The sequence below is a fragment of the Pangasianodon hypophthalmus genome, chromosome 3 (genome assembly GCF_027358585.1).
Source record: "Pangasianodon hypophthalmus isolate fPanHyp1 chromosome 3, fPanHyp1.pri, whole genome shotgun sequence".
In the NCBI taxonomy this organism is placed as follows: Eukaryota; Metazoa; Chordata; class Actinopteri; order Siluriformes; family Pangasiidae; genus Pangasianodon; species Pangasianodon hypophthalmus.
The window spans coordinates 7,458,069-7,472,846 of record NC_069712.1 but is presented as its reverse complement, the minus strand read 5'-3'; the positions used below and the strand labels follow the sequence as shown (position 1 = coordinate 7,472,846).

The 14,778-nt window shown below is 38.6% G+C and overlaps 2 protein-coding genes across 2 annotated transcripts; both read right to left on the bottom strand.

Moving 5' to 3' along the window:
* Window positions 1–2,097: 2,097 nt before the first annotated feature.
* hadh (hydroxyacyl-CoA dehydrogenase) lies at window positions 2,098–6,888 on the bottom strand. The gene is made up of 8 exons (XM_026945753.3): window positions 6,718–6,888; window positions 5,410–5,538; window positions 5,134–5,291; window positions 4,859–4,985; window positions 3,129–3,218; window positions 2,768–2,840; window positions 2,564–2,680; window positions 2,098–2,475 (listed from the first exon to the last, which is right to left on the bottom strand). The coding sequence occupies exons 1-8, from the start codon at window positions 6,832–6,834 to the stop codon at window positions 2,357–2,359; spliced, it is 930 nt and encodes a 309-aa protein (XP_026801554.3). The 5' UTR covers window positions 6,835–6,888; the 3' UTR covers window positions 2,098–2,356.
* Window positions 6,889–8,237: 1,349 nt separating this feature from the next.
* On the bottom strand, window positions 8,238–14,719 carry LOC113544242 (cytochrome P450 2U1). The gene is made up of 5 exons (XM_026942935.3): window positions 13,850–14,719; window positions 11,310–11,963; window positions 10,205–10,366; window positions 9,859–10,026; window positions 8,238–9,522 (listed from the first exon to the last, which is right to left on the bottom strand). Exons 1-5 carry the CDS (start codon window positions 14,274–14,276, stop codon window positions 9,299–9,301), a joined length of 1,635 nt encoding a protein of 544 aa, XP_026798736.3. The 5' UTR covers window positions 14,277–14,719; the 3' UTR covers window positions 8,238–9,298.
* Between the last annotated feature and the right edge of the window lie 59 nt (window positions 14,720–14,778).

Genomic DNA, 14,778 nt, shown 5'->3' with positions numbered 1-14,778 from the left:
TGTGCAACCAGTAAATTCATCACAGTTTTTGCAAGAAGTCCGGTTGGTTAAAATCTATCCACTGTCCACTGATGGAGTCCTGAGTACGAAGGTGCTCGTGGCAACCGCAGCCCCAAAGCCACCACAGCAATCTCAGTCCCAAGCCATTACAGTACAGCTCCCCATATGTGATCCCCAAGCCATCTCCACAGCCCTCAAAACATTCATCACTGGAACTGGAAGTTGATGAATGAACTAAGTTGCATATTAACAGGATTTCAGTCTGCCTGACTCGAAACACGAGTGTAAATGCATGTGGTTAAAACTTAGCAGGCCAAGACACAAGAAATGTCCAAGTGTAAAAGAGTATCTTTGAGAGGATATGATTATTGTGATAACTGATCGATTAATGATATTTTTGACATCTCACACTCAGCAGTGTCCTGACCATTACACCATATCTAACACACTGCAGGTGTTAAGGATTTGATGGGGGGTAAATATAATAGAAATGACTGGTAGTGGCCATGTGAGGCATCTTTTAAAGACAATGTCATGCTGCCATCTACTGGAGACATTAGCTCAGTACTCCTCTATATCTTACGATGATGGAGACTAAACTGCACAAAATAAAATGCAGTGTTAGGTGTAATAGCTGCATTTCACATTAGCTTGTGGCTGGCAGAATAAATATACACTATATGGCCAAAAGTTTGTGGACACCTGACCATCACACCTATATGTAGCATTTCCCCGAACTATTACCACAAAGCTGGAAGCACACAGCTGTATAGAATGCCTTTGTATGCCGTAGCTTTACGATTTCCCTTCACTAGAACTAAGAGTCCCAAACCTGTTCCAGCATGACAATGCTCCTGTGCACAAAGTGAGCTCCATGAAGACACTGACAAGGTTGGAGGTGAAGAACTCGAGTGTCCTGCACAGAGCCCTGACCTCAACCCCACTGAACAGCTTTGGGATGACTTGAACACTGACTGCACCCCAGACCTCTTCACCCAACATCAGTGCCTAACCTCGCTAATGCTCTTGTGGCTGAATGATCACAAATCCCCACAGCCACGCTCCAAAATCTAGTGGAAAGCCTTCCCAGAAGAATGGCGCTTATAATAACAGCAAAGTGGAGACTAAATATGAAGCACATATGAATATGATGGTCAGGTATCCACACACTTTTGGCCATATAGTGTATTTTTTAATGTCTTAAAGACATTTAGATAAAGGTTTAAAGTAGAATTTTGTTTTTAATGCAAATGTTAAAAAAAGTGACATTACATTAAGTGCCATTGTATAAGTTTATTTTTGTATCTAAACATATTTTTTAAAAAAGTAGTTTTTTTTTATTTAAAAATAAATAGTGTCATCAAACGAGTAGAGAGTTAGAATTTAGGAGAAGCAGTGAGGAGCTCTGCCTAGTTGGGAAGTTTTTAAAAAAGCCTCATGAAGCTGGTTGAGAAGATGTCAAGAGTGTAGAAAACTTCTTCAGAAATATAGTTGAAATTTTTATTTCTAAAAAGTTCTACACTTTTTTTAGTCACTGCATAATTCCATGTGTTATTTCTTGGACAGCTTACTAGATGCTTGTAAGACCATCCAAGGAGCCTCAAGAAGTCTAAGACCATTTTAAACTAAGCAGAATGTAACAACTTGCAGGCCCCTGGTCATTATCTGCCTAGCACTGCTTATTTCAGGAGCATTTTGGGTGATTATTATTTAATCAAGGCCAGATTAGTATGTTTTAGGTCATTGACCTCATACATAGAAAACAACCACTGTATTTTGAAGAGTTTGCTTGTATAGCAGAGACAACTATCAGTAACCATGTAATGTGCAAAGAGAAGCGACAGGCTACAGACACACAGCATGTTCTCCATCATCTGCAGAGGATCTTTGGTCTTGCAGGACACTTATTGAGCTCACTGGCATTTTATTTCTTCCACATGACACAAGTCTTTGCATAGCTGGCGTGTTTCTGCATGCTTGCTGATTTAAATGGATGTGTAATGTATAAAAGATACACAAGCCGCCATCTATAATTACTTAAAAAGTGACATTTTTACATTTTCAAACCAGTCAGTACAGCACATTTGAAGACTTCACTCTTTAAAAAAATTACTTTTTTAATTTTAGCACTGACATACAAAGCTGACAAGATCAGAAATTATAATAATCTGTTCTGAACATGTCATTACAGCAAGGCACTAGTGTTTGTTCTATTTCTTTTCTTTCTTTTTTTAAAACTGTTGCACAATTGCTGTTTAATGATCTGTTAGTCCGATTCCAACTCTCTGGACATTCTGCATGCGTTAATGATTTTTGTTTTCTGACCAGGAAGAGTCCAGGTTCATCCCACTTCGGCTTATTTGTACTTGTAGAAACCCTCTCCGGTTTTCTTGCCCAGCTTGCCCTCGGACACTAGCTTGTTGAGAAGCGGACTTGGAGAAAACAATGGGTTTTCCGGCTCCATCTGATACCAACCTATAACAACGCATTCAAAATGAATTAAGAAATAATAATACAATTATGTTAAAGAATAAAATGACAACTCAAATACGTGAATGTTTACCGTCAATGATAAATTTGGACGTGTCCAATCCCACGTAGTCCAAAAGCTCAAAAGGACCCATGGGATAACCGGCTCCGAGCTTCATGGCTACGTCGATGTCCTCTTTGGAACCGTGACCTGAAGGGACAGAGAAATGAACACAACCATTTCTTAACTAATATACACAGGTGTAAGTGTAAACTGGAGCGTGGGAAGCAAGTGTACCTCGTTCATGTAGTCGCACAGCCTCCATTAGGTAAGGCACGAGCAGCCGGTTGACAATAAAGCCTGGAGTGTCCTTACACAAGAACAACACTGCATTAAAGGTGGAAAGATTCACTCACCGCTAGCAATATTTACAATACAGCATTTCTGATTTAAACCTAGCAAGTAAAAGCAAAAGAGCGAGTTTCACTGAATCGATATACATATTTCTGTATTGGCATGTAAGATTTATTTGAAATAAATAAATTTTCTTCAGAACTGTGTTTTTCTTTCTCTCACCCCAGTAATAAATCACAATATATCCATCTTATTAAACCACATCAGCTTTAAATTGCATCATAAATGTAGTTTCCAAACTTACTTTGCATGACACTGGATGCTTTCCTAATGCTTTGCTGAAATCGAGGAGTGCGTTAAATGTTTCTTGGCTTGTTCCTGGAGCCTGGACGACCTAAAAGCACAAAACGTATTCAGAGAACTACATCATTTCTGGCACACATTTCACAACAGTAAAGTTCTTTAACATGTGTCCTACTCCGGCAGAGTTTCACTTCTAATCTAACGTACTGTCTGTTCTAGACAATCAGCGAGACCTAACATACTTAATGAAAGAAAAATTAATCAATTGCAAATTAATCAGTATGGCCCATATTGTATGAAACCTCATTTCTTTGAAATTACGCGTTCAATGTTGTATGTAAACAGTGTTCAAGGTTTCAAATTTGTTGTTCTCTCCCAAGAACAGAAAGTCCATACATCTTAGCATTATGCAGACATTCCTGAAATTTTCAGTCCAAGCTTACCACTCTGGACTGCTTTGTGTACGAGACACAATACAGTGCAGGAAAAAAGTTACTGCTGATCTGTCAAGTCCAACTACACTGGACAAACACATAAGCTGTAGGCAGTCCTGTTAATATCTGTTTACTAATAACTGGAATTAGTCCTTTGGTGTTGTCTGTGATGTGAGAAATTCTAGAAAAAAATGGGATTACTGCTGTTTTGTCTAAAGCCGATTTTATACTGTACGATTTTCACTTACAATATATCATGAAAGGACAAAAAAGGGACTTGACATGGAAAGAAACAGAGGATGAATTACAGCTTCCAGGTACACAAACACTCTGTTCATCGAGTTTATTTACTATTAATGACACCATGAAACTATTTCAGGCACCCAGTGTGGCAGAACATTGTAATTAACTTCATCATATAATCTGACATGAAGAACACGTTATCGAGTAGTCTGTCACAGAACTGTGCAAAGATTAAATTGGGATCATCTTGTACAGTGTGACAATAATTGTAATAATCGTAAAAGGCCGCTGGAATTGCACCGTGTAAAACCAGGTCAAGTCAGTTTTGCAAAATGGTAGGATAATCTGTTTGCTGTTTTTTTTTTTTTTTTTTTTTTTTTAAATTATATTCCTGTGGTACCAACACTGCAGCGGCAAAGAAATATGCTTTTAGGATGCAGCATGTGTCATCATGCAGGAATGCCTGCAAAACAGGTAGCTAATGTTGCATGCAGGTAGACATGAGACGTGCCTTTTTCACTGCACTCTCACCACAAAGATGAACTTAGTACAGTGCTCTAGTGCTATAAAAGTGTGGTTTTATATATCAGTAACCATCATAACCATTTCCCAGCATCATTAAACTACAAACAGGAAGTAATATGTCTCCCATTCAAGCTCCAACATGGCCACTGTTCAGCTCCTAAGCAAAGTCCTTAATCATCTATACTGCAGAGGTGCTGTATCATGGCTGACCCTACGCTCTGACCCCAGCATCCTAACAAGCTGGGGTACGCGAAGTAAAGAATTTCACTGTGCTGTAATGTATATGTGACAAATAAAGGCTTTCTTCTTGTTTAAGCTGAAGCAGTCATGTGATTCAGCATGCGAGGCAGAGTGTGCTCTGATGTTAACTATGCTGCGGTTCGGATGAAGTGAACCAGACCACCTTTAATTTGTCACTCGTCTGTATAAGCTAAGACGTGTCTGATAAGACAGCCAATCAGTTATAACCAAATAAAATGTCAACTCAGTGTATATAATGTATATAAACATAATAATTAAATGAATATACCTCCACAAGCTTCATCATAGGGACAGGGTTGAAGAAATGGAGCCCCCCAAACCGGTCTAAGCGAGCTGTAGAGACGGCGATATCCGCAATAGGAAGAGAGGATGTGTTGCTGGCAAAGATGGTGTGTCTGAGGAACACGAGCACACATCAATGTTTCATTATCCAAAACAGTAACTTGAAAATACCAACGTAACTGCTGATCAGAGAAGGGTAAGCTCGGGTATCTGGATTTGAATAAATTATAAGAAAGTGTTATAAAGGACTGAAGCTCTCACTCTGGTGCCACTTTATCCAGAGTAGAGAAGAGACTCTGTTTCACTTTGAGGTTCTCCACGATGGCCTCCACCACCAAATCAGTGCTCTGCACCACTGACGCAGCGTCTGTGCTCGTGGAAATGTTCTTCAACACCTTCTGGACAAACTCCTCTCCGGCCTGTGGAGAGAAGACACATACTAGCCTGATTTGTCTGTGCAGTTCAATGCTTCAGGGAGATTTCTGTCCACACACAGAAGACTTCAGCTGATAATGATGACGCAGATTGAAACCTGACCTCGGGTTTGTCTGCAAACTTCTTCTTCACAACTCTCTTCAGGCTGCCCTCAATACCCTTGGTGGATTTCTTCAGGATGTCCTCGGACGTGTCCACCAGCACTACTGAATGTCCTGTCGCCGCCGCAACCTGCAGGAAGACAACAAGCAGGACAAGACAGATAATTAATCAATTAATCAATCTTTCTGATATTTAGTTAAAGTATACATGAATGTACAATTTTAAAACAGCAATAAATTATTCAATATGATTTGAAAAATGGCCGAAATACATGTTTATACAAAGGGACAGTTTTAAAAGATGTGCATGAATATGCACATTTATAGCACGCTAAGTGAATACTATCAGGGAAATTGCTGTTAAGAGAGTCTAAATCTAAATAATCTTCCCCAGAAGAAAAATCTTTTGAAATGTGTTCATCATTAATTGTAAAATGCATAGCTTTTTCCCTACACAGTTTGCATCCCTAATAAAGCCAAAGAATTAAAATTATACACAATATATACCCACGAATGATGTAAGAGCAGTTATATCATTATACGCATTATATCACTATCAGTTATATCATTATACGCATTATATCACTATAAACTAAGCACCTTTATATTGGTATATAACAAGAAAGGCATTTATTAAAAACGCAGAATTGTTATTTTTCCTTGTATAAATGTAGTTATGCATGTTTAAGGATTCATTTGGTTATGGGTTGTACTTCTGTCATCATTGTTCCTTTCCTTCTGTAACTTGTATATGAGGCAAAATGTTAAATAATAATAATAATAATAATAAATTATTATTATTATTTTCTTACATTATTACATTTCTTACATTATTATTACTACAACAACAACATCAATAAAAATAATAATAATAATAATAATACTGCAAAGTAGTTCATCGACAAATAACTCTTTAAAATAAAATTTTACTATTTGTTTCCCAAATCATATTTAACACAGGAGCTTGATGGCTGGATCCCAAACACCTCCTTACTCACTACACACTCTATGGGCTTCTACACCCTACCTAGTGCACTACTTCTACAATACGGAGCCATTTAGAATTCAGTCTTTAAACTTTAATAAATATGCGTCACCCTTTCCCTGGCTGGTTGTAGTCCAGTGCAGAAGAGGGTATTAACCTGCCTGAAACGTGCTGTCATGAGATTTAGACGGAATTACACTGCAGATGAAACTTGCATGCACTTACAGAACACAGGTGACCTGCTGCAACGCTAGTCAGATATTAGCTAGATATTAGCTCGGCTCCTTCCTAGTTAGCATTTAGCTTGTTCGCTGTTTAGCCTACCTGCGCGATTCCCGAGCCCATTAATCCTCCTCCGATAACAGTAACATGTTTAATGGCGGCGTTTCGGACGGTAGAAGAGCTCAGAGCTCGGGTGATGTGGTGAGTGAAGAACGCCATGACTGTATGACAGCGACTCGCCTCTAAACCGGGGGAAAAGTCAGCCTGGTCACGTGGTCACGTCTCCTCCATGACCTTTCACACACATTCCCAACCCACGTGACTACTACACTACCCTACTAACGAGAGTGCCATAAATCTGTGAGGGACTTCTGTTCATGCGTACTGTTTAGTACATTAGTATGCAATTCAGGACGCCAATAATAACCACCAATGATACTAAAATTAGTATCCAGCACTGTGGAAAATAGTGTATAGGAATTTGTGAAATTGTAGAATTCTAGTCCAAAATTATTTCAAGATTATTTAAGAATAACAAATATCTGAGCATTAACCTTGAACTATTTTTTATACTATTCACATCTACACTGTGGAGGTTATTATTAGGGCTGGACGATATAATGATGTTATTGATATCGTGATAAATTGTGTCACGATACACTTTCCTGAAATATAATGATATCATTTTATTTATAACGTTTTAATGATTTTTCTCTTTAATATTACAAAATAAAATGGAAGCAGCTGATTGGATAATTTTTAAAATATAATGTTTAAAATATTATCTCCTATTTTCCCTTTTCAGTGCCAAATCATTTATTTATTTACTTACTTGTTTATTTTTTGTAGACATTAAATAAAGTTATAATCAAACAGTTTTACAGTTCTATTTTTAAAATGCAGTACTACTGTGTAGCTGTCAGTTTCTTCCTAACTGATACTGTATATCCTGAGACATATCATGACCTGTAGAAATGTCTTCAAGTATCATCATATGATATTTTTGTTGTATCACTTGCAACTAGTTATTGTTAAATTAAAACAATAAAGCTTAATATGACAAGCTATATTTTTAAATATAATTTATCATGTAAAATCAGATTTATAGCAGATAAAGTCTATCTATCTATCTATCTATCTATCTATCTATCTATGCAGTTGCTTAAACAATTTTTTTAACAATTATTTTTTGCATACCCAGGTTATTTGTACTAGTGAGAAATAATAATAATAATAATAATAATAATAATAATAACAACAACAACAATAATAATAATAATTATTATTATTATTATTATTATCTTAAACTATTGCACCTTTAATCAAATAAATGTCCATCAATATGACAGGTAAATCAGATTTTTTTATGTTTGTCTAGTGGTAATAAATTGCAACACTTCACTGATATTTCATATGTACATACTTCAATACACAGATTTATTTTTTTTATCCATTTATTTCAGTGGCCAAATAAAGGTGTGAAACACGAAAGAACAGAAAATGCCTTTTTTTATTAACAGTCACATATGATCCCCTAAAGAGACATTATATATATATATATATATATATATATATATATATAATATATATATATATATATATATATATATATATATATATATATATATATATAAAATTAAAAACCGTAACTTCAAAAACATCAGTTATTAAGAGATTAGCTGCATATTCTTATATTCAAATCATAATTACATTTGTTTCATGTATAACAAATTATATGTTGATAAACCGTATCAGGAAGCTTTTAGAAATGTTTAAATACTGTAGTATTTATGCATTGATCGGCATCTACAACACATTAGTGCCTGTGTATTTTAATTTCACTTGCATTCTATACAAATCTGAGATCTATAAATTAATTCTGAATGCTGTTAAGGCCACTTGCACCTCAAAATGATCTCACAGCAGTTCACAGAGGTGATCAGATTATATTTATAAAACTGCAGTTAATTTGGTTACAATTTGATGGATTGTTCAGTGAGGGAAATCAAAATGATTAATTATGTTGTATTGCCATGTCATTGTCACCTCTTTCATTTTATAGAAATTAGTTTTACTCAGTAAAATTACTAAAATACAGTATTCTGGTCACAGACCACAGGAAAGTGCTAAAGCTGGAAAACAAAATGTAAAAGTATGAAATGTAAATGAACTGTTTTAGTATTATGATATTAAGACTATGATTCTGAAATGATCAGGAACACACTTTCAAATTAGTAAAGTGCAAAAGCTGAAAAATGAAATTAGAAATTAATAGAGAAACTATGCACAATTTTAGTATAACAGTATACTGATTCTGTGAACTAATCTGACACAATTTAGTGAAATGATTTTGATATTAAGATATTATGATATTAAGACTATGATTCTGAAATGATCAGGAACACATTTTCAAATTAATAAAGTGCAAAAATTGAAAGTGAAATTAAAAATTAATAGAGAAACTATGGACAATTTTAGTATAACAGTATACTGATTCTGTGAAATGATTTGGTACAAACCGCTGGTTTTACAACCGAGGTTCAAACCAGTTTCACAGTCTCACTTTATCAAAATCAGCTGGAATTTTTAGGAGCAGCTCCACTACTGTAGCTCTTCACCTTCTTTTGAATGAATGCCCTAAAAAGCATTAAGGCCATTGTAGCTAGGAAAGAAAACGTTATCATTACTCCGTGTCTCCGTGATTTTCTGATGTTGTGTGTGTTTCAGGTTTGCGTGGCGTCACACACACACTGAAGCGACAGGGAGCCAGCGTGAGGCCGAAGCGTCCATGCATGGACAGAGGCTGATGTCCCTCAGGGAGGCGGAATGTGAAAGCCTGCATCAGGCTGGTGAACATCAGGAAGAGCTCCATCTTTGCCAGCTGTTCTCCCATGCACACTCTCCGACCTGCAGACATGAGGATAACATTTCACTTTACACAGGTGACAAAATACCTACAGAAATAGTATTTGGCTGTTTTTGTTGCTTTTCTTCACCTAGTTAGTAAATTCCCAAATTTCCCCTCAGGGATCAATCCATCCATCCATCCATCCATCAATCCATTGCCAGTTACAAACCCTCATTATTTTTAAAGGGGAATTAAGAAATGTGGAAAATAAAAGGGAATGCTCTTTTTGTATTTGGCATGTACCACAAAGCTCTTCTGACATCCCTCACCATGGCTTTAGCTGACAGTAATCAGCATTTGGCATCTTCCAAGTAAAATAAAATCATAAACCATACCTATTCCAAATGGAATAAAATATTCCTTCCTGAGGAGCTGGCCTTGTTCATCCAGAAACCGTGAAGGATTGAAGTCATCTGGATTCTCCCACACAGTGGGATCTCTGTGGACCGACCAGAGGTTGGGAAGGATGACTGTCCCCTTAGGAATAGTGTACCCTCGGAATTCTGGGGAATAAAATATTTTAAGTAAAAGAATTGTCAGTTTCTGTTCTCTCTTCACACATCCATTGTTACCACAGTCTGCTTTTTTAGATCACGCGAGGATCACATGTGAGGACTGATTTACAGAACTCGGGATTTTGTTTCAGCTATAGATACAAGTCATTTGGTTTTACTTCCTAACCTGTAGTCTTGGAAGCCATGTGAGGAATAGCCAGAGGCACCACCACAGCCATTCTCTGCACCTCCATGATGGTGGCCTCGGTGTAGGGCAGCGTGCCCTTGTCAGTCAGCGACGGCAGCCTTCCACGTCCCACTACTGCATCGATCTCTCGCTGAACATTCTCTGAGCCATCAAAGCAAGGACATTTCATGTAAACCAATTTTACATTTCATGTAACCCAATGCATTTTAGTGCATTTCTTTCTACATGTGCTGTGAAAAAGTTTGCCCTTGCCTGACTTTATTATGATATATACAAAGAAAACAATAATTTATCATTACACTACTGTGAGATAACACCAAAAGAAGTGTTGCAATACCTGAAAATAATTGAGAACATGGAGAAGAGTGGTGTTTCTTCCACCAGTCTCAATCTTTTTTTAGTTTATTTATCTCACTTCTACCATGGCTATATGAAGCAATTAAAAATGTACACGTTTTGCTAACTGTACTCGCTGAAAATAGCAAACTCAGTGTCAATTAAATTTGGCTAACCTTAGCTAACCACTGACATCTCAAAAAGCTACTGTTATACAATTGTTGCTATGGTAACAGCGCAGAAGCCATTCTCACTATGATCTTGTCACTCTTAATTAAAACACTGACATGCACTATAGCCTAAAATAAGTCCTTTCTGCATTATTTTTATTTTTTTTTTTTTTATTTTTCATTCAGCATTATAATGGGAAACGTGATGGTGTTGCACAAATATAGCTAAACCCAAATCATCAGTAAGGCTTGTTGTCATGGTAACAGAACGACATTGTGATGCATTATCAAAAGTATTTATTTAGACCTGTGATGTTTAACCCAATCTATGTCGAAGTGTCCAGACATAAAAAAAAAAAAAACTTCCAGCCAATCAGAAGCGAGTGTTTCCACACCCATAGTATAAGGTAATAATAATACTAAAAACTGTTACTTAATATAGTGTTTTTCACAGACTCAGACAAAATATAAGAAATATAAGAAAATGTAGTAAATAAATTCTAAATGTAAGTGAAATCATACAATATTTTATCACTAAATTTATATTAGAGAAAGTTTGCATTTAAAGGTGTGTTTACCTTGGACATCAGGATGTAAACACATGTACAGTACCATCCACAGGATGCTATTAGTAGTCGTATCCGTCCCTGCAATAAACAGGTCCCCTATTATGTAGAACAGATAATCCTCGGAGAATCCGTCCTCCTCTGATCCACCTGGTTTTTGCTGAGTCAGCATCTCCACCAGATACATATCGATGAAATCCCTGGGGTTCTCGGGGTCCAGCGTGGCCCTGTGCCTGGCTATAATCTTCTTCAGGAATGCCGTGATGTCCCTCTCCACTCGGCGGAGCTGCTTGAAGACGCCGCAGGGGACGTAGTAGAGCCAGGGGAAGATGTTGATGAGCACGGCGGCGCTGTTCATGCTGATCTCCAGACCGTGGGCCATGAGGTTCAGCTGCGTGCGGAACTCCTCGTCCTGGTGGTGGAAGCGCTGGCCCAGGCTGATCGAGGAGATCACATTGGACACAGCACTGCTGATCAAAGGCATCAGGTCCACCCCCTGTCCTCCTGCCTCCTGGTTTCGCTTCAGCAGCTCAGCCTTGACCACGGCGAATCCCTCGTGGATGCAGGGCTCCAGACTCAGTTTGCCCAGGCCGAAGTTTCGAAGAGTCATGTGGCAGAACTTGCGCTGTTTTCTCCAGATTGGACCGTAAGGAGCAAATACAATGCCTGTAGATCAGAAGCGTTAACTTGCTAGATACTGCTTTGAAATATTGTTTTATAACCTATACTACCTGAAGCTCTAAGATGCCCATCCCATTCCTGCAGGTTTAGCTTCAGTACACCCTGCTCTGTTATTATATATGGATAATATTCTTAGGTAAGACAAAAACCGAACATCTTTATCCTATAATGAAACATTTCTATCCTGATAGAAATGGACTCAACCAACATTTCATTAGTCTAGGATATGTACTCAATTTGGAGCTACTTTAGAATTCTCATTCATTCATTCATTCATCTTCAGTAAACGCTTTATCCTGGTCAGGGACCCTAGGTCCAGAGCCAATCCCGGGAGCACTGGGCACGAGGTGGGAATACAGCTTGGAAGGGACGCCAGTCCATTGCAGGGTACCATGCACACGTACATTCACATGTAGGAGCAAGTCAGAGTAGCCACTCCACCTATCAGCATGATCTGGTGAGGTGGGAGGAAAGCAGAGAACCTGGAAGAAACCCAAAACCTGAGATTCCCTGTCTTACCATAAGCCACAATAATGCCTGTGATGTTCTACATACCTTGGTAACAGAAGCTTGCACACAATCATGAGTATTTCAGTATTGGATCAGTATTGAGTATTGATTGTAGGGATTATACAGTATTTTTAATTTTTTATTGCATTAGCGAGTGGTCAGATATGAAAGTGTGGTGCCGTGTGATACATTTACAGCATCCTTAGTAACTGCCTGATCAGGGTCGTGGTAGTTTAAATTAGGCAACTAGTGTGTTTATACACTATATGGCCAAAAGTCTGTGGACACTTGAACATAACACTCATGTGCTTGTTGAACAATCCATTCCAGATTTAGTCCCCTTTTGCTGTTATAATAAGCTCCACTCTTCTGGGAAGGCTTTCCACTAGATTTTGGAGCGTGACTGTGGGGATTTGTGCTCATTGAGCCACAACAGCATTAGTGAGCTCAGGCACTGATAATGGGTGTGGAGTGCAGTCGGTGTGCCACTTCATGCCAAAGGTGTTCAGTGGGGTTGAGGTCAGGGTTCTGTGCAGGACACTTGAGTTCTTCTACACAACTTTGGCAAACCATGTCTTCATGGAGCTCGCTTTGTGCACAGATGCATTGTCATGCTGGAACAGGTTTGGACCCCTTAGATCACCTGAAGGGAAAATGTAATGCTACAGCACACAGTGACTTTCTAGACAACTGTGAGCTTCCAACTTGCAACCGTTTGGGGAAGAACAACATATGAGTGTGATGGTCAGAAGTCCACAAACTTTTGGCCATATAGTGTATTTTGGGACTAAATATACAACGCCAGGTACAAACAAAATCTAATAACTGTGTGTCAGCGCTGTGTCTCGTGCACATCTCTAATCGAGAACAGTTTTAAACTTGAGTGATGTAGCTGAGGTTGAGGAACTGTCAGATCCAGACAGATTCACACACTATGCAGACAGAGCTGACATTTCTACTTCTGGGCTGCCACAAATAGTGACAGGTCCCTGGAGAACTAGGGGTTAGGCCACAGCGCTCTCACCATCATGGCATGGGTTTGATTTTCGCCCAGGGAACCGCACACAACAGTGCACTCTCAGTACCGGTCGAGTAAAAACTGGGGAGGGTTGCGTCAAGACCCTATGTGCAAAAACTTCGTCGAATCTACTATGCGGACCAGTGATCCAATGTGACGAGCCCTAACCGGACCCCTAGCCGAAAGTAGAAGAAGTACAACAACTGATACAGACAGCGGCATTGTGTTAGATCTTTAAGATAAGACTGGTGCATCCTTTATCATTTGCTCCCCTTTAAATGAGTGTAAGCAATGCTGAGTTGACTCTTGATGGCAGAATGAATGATGCATGAGCAGCTCTCACCTTTCCGCTTGGTCAGAATGGTGATCAGAGGGATGTCAGGTCTGTCAGAGAAAACCTCGGCGTGGTTGGACAGCGCGTCTCTGATCACCTCGTACCCGTTCAGCACCACCACCAGCTGACTGCCCACAAACAGGCTGTACATGTTACCGTAAACCTTCGACAACTCCATCAAACCCACCTGCGGGGAAAGTGGGCTTGCTCTCTTCTCTTCATACTCTTCAGCTTTCCGCGCGAACAGCTTCAGAATAAACGGCGGCACGAACAAGCTGCCGAAGTTCCCTACAACCGGAAGTGGTTTTGGACCCGGGGGGATGTTTACAAACAAGTGTTTACGTAGTCGATAGTGTCTCAGCAGATAGAAAACAATAATGATGAAAAGAGTGAAAAATATAAATGACACGGAGGGAAATTCGACGTCGTGCCACATTTTACTAAACACACCCTCCACGATAAAAAATAAAAAAATAAATAAAACATTAAAAAAAAAACGAATTAATAAAAAACTTCCAACTGTGAGTGAAGCATCACTTCCGGTGAGGCCACTATCTACTACTATACACTATCTACTACACGATCTAATACATCCTAGTAATGCAGTCTCAATGCAAAACTGTTATAAATAGTATACACTTCATATTATAACGACTTTACCGTTATTTGATATCAGGATAGTCCATGCTAAAGCCTGTTAACCGTTAGCTAGCTAATATAAGCAAATCCTAACACCGAATAACACCGCGACGCATTACAACACTCCGGAAACTCACTTAAACATCTAAATCTCAGTTCTCTTTTTCAAAGAAACCTATTTAAATCCTTCCTCCAGGCTGTGCCCTGCTCACGCTTCTGTCACTCGTGCTTTCATTGTCGCTTATGTTTTGGAAGGTGAGTGTGCTGGGGATGTGGTTCAATCTCCTGCTTTTTATTGG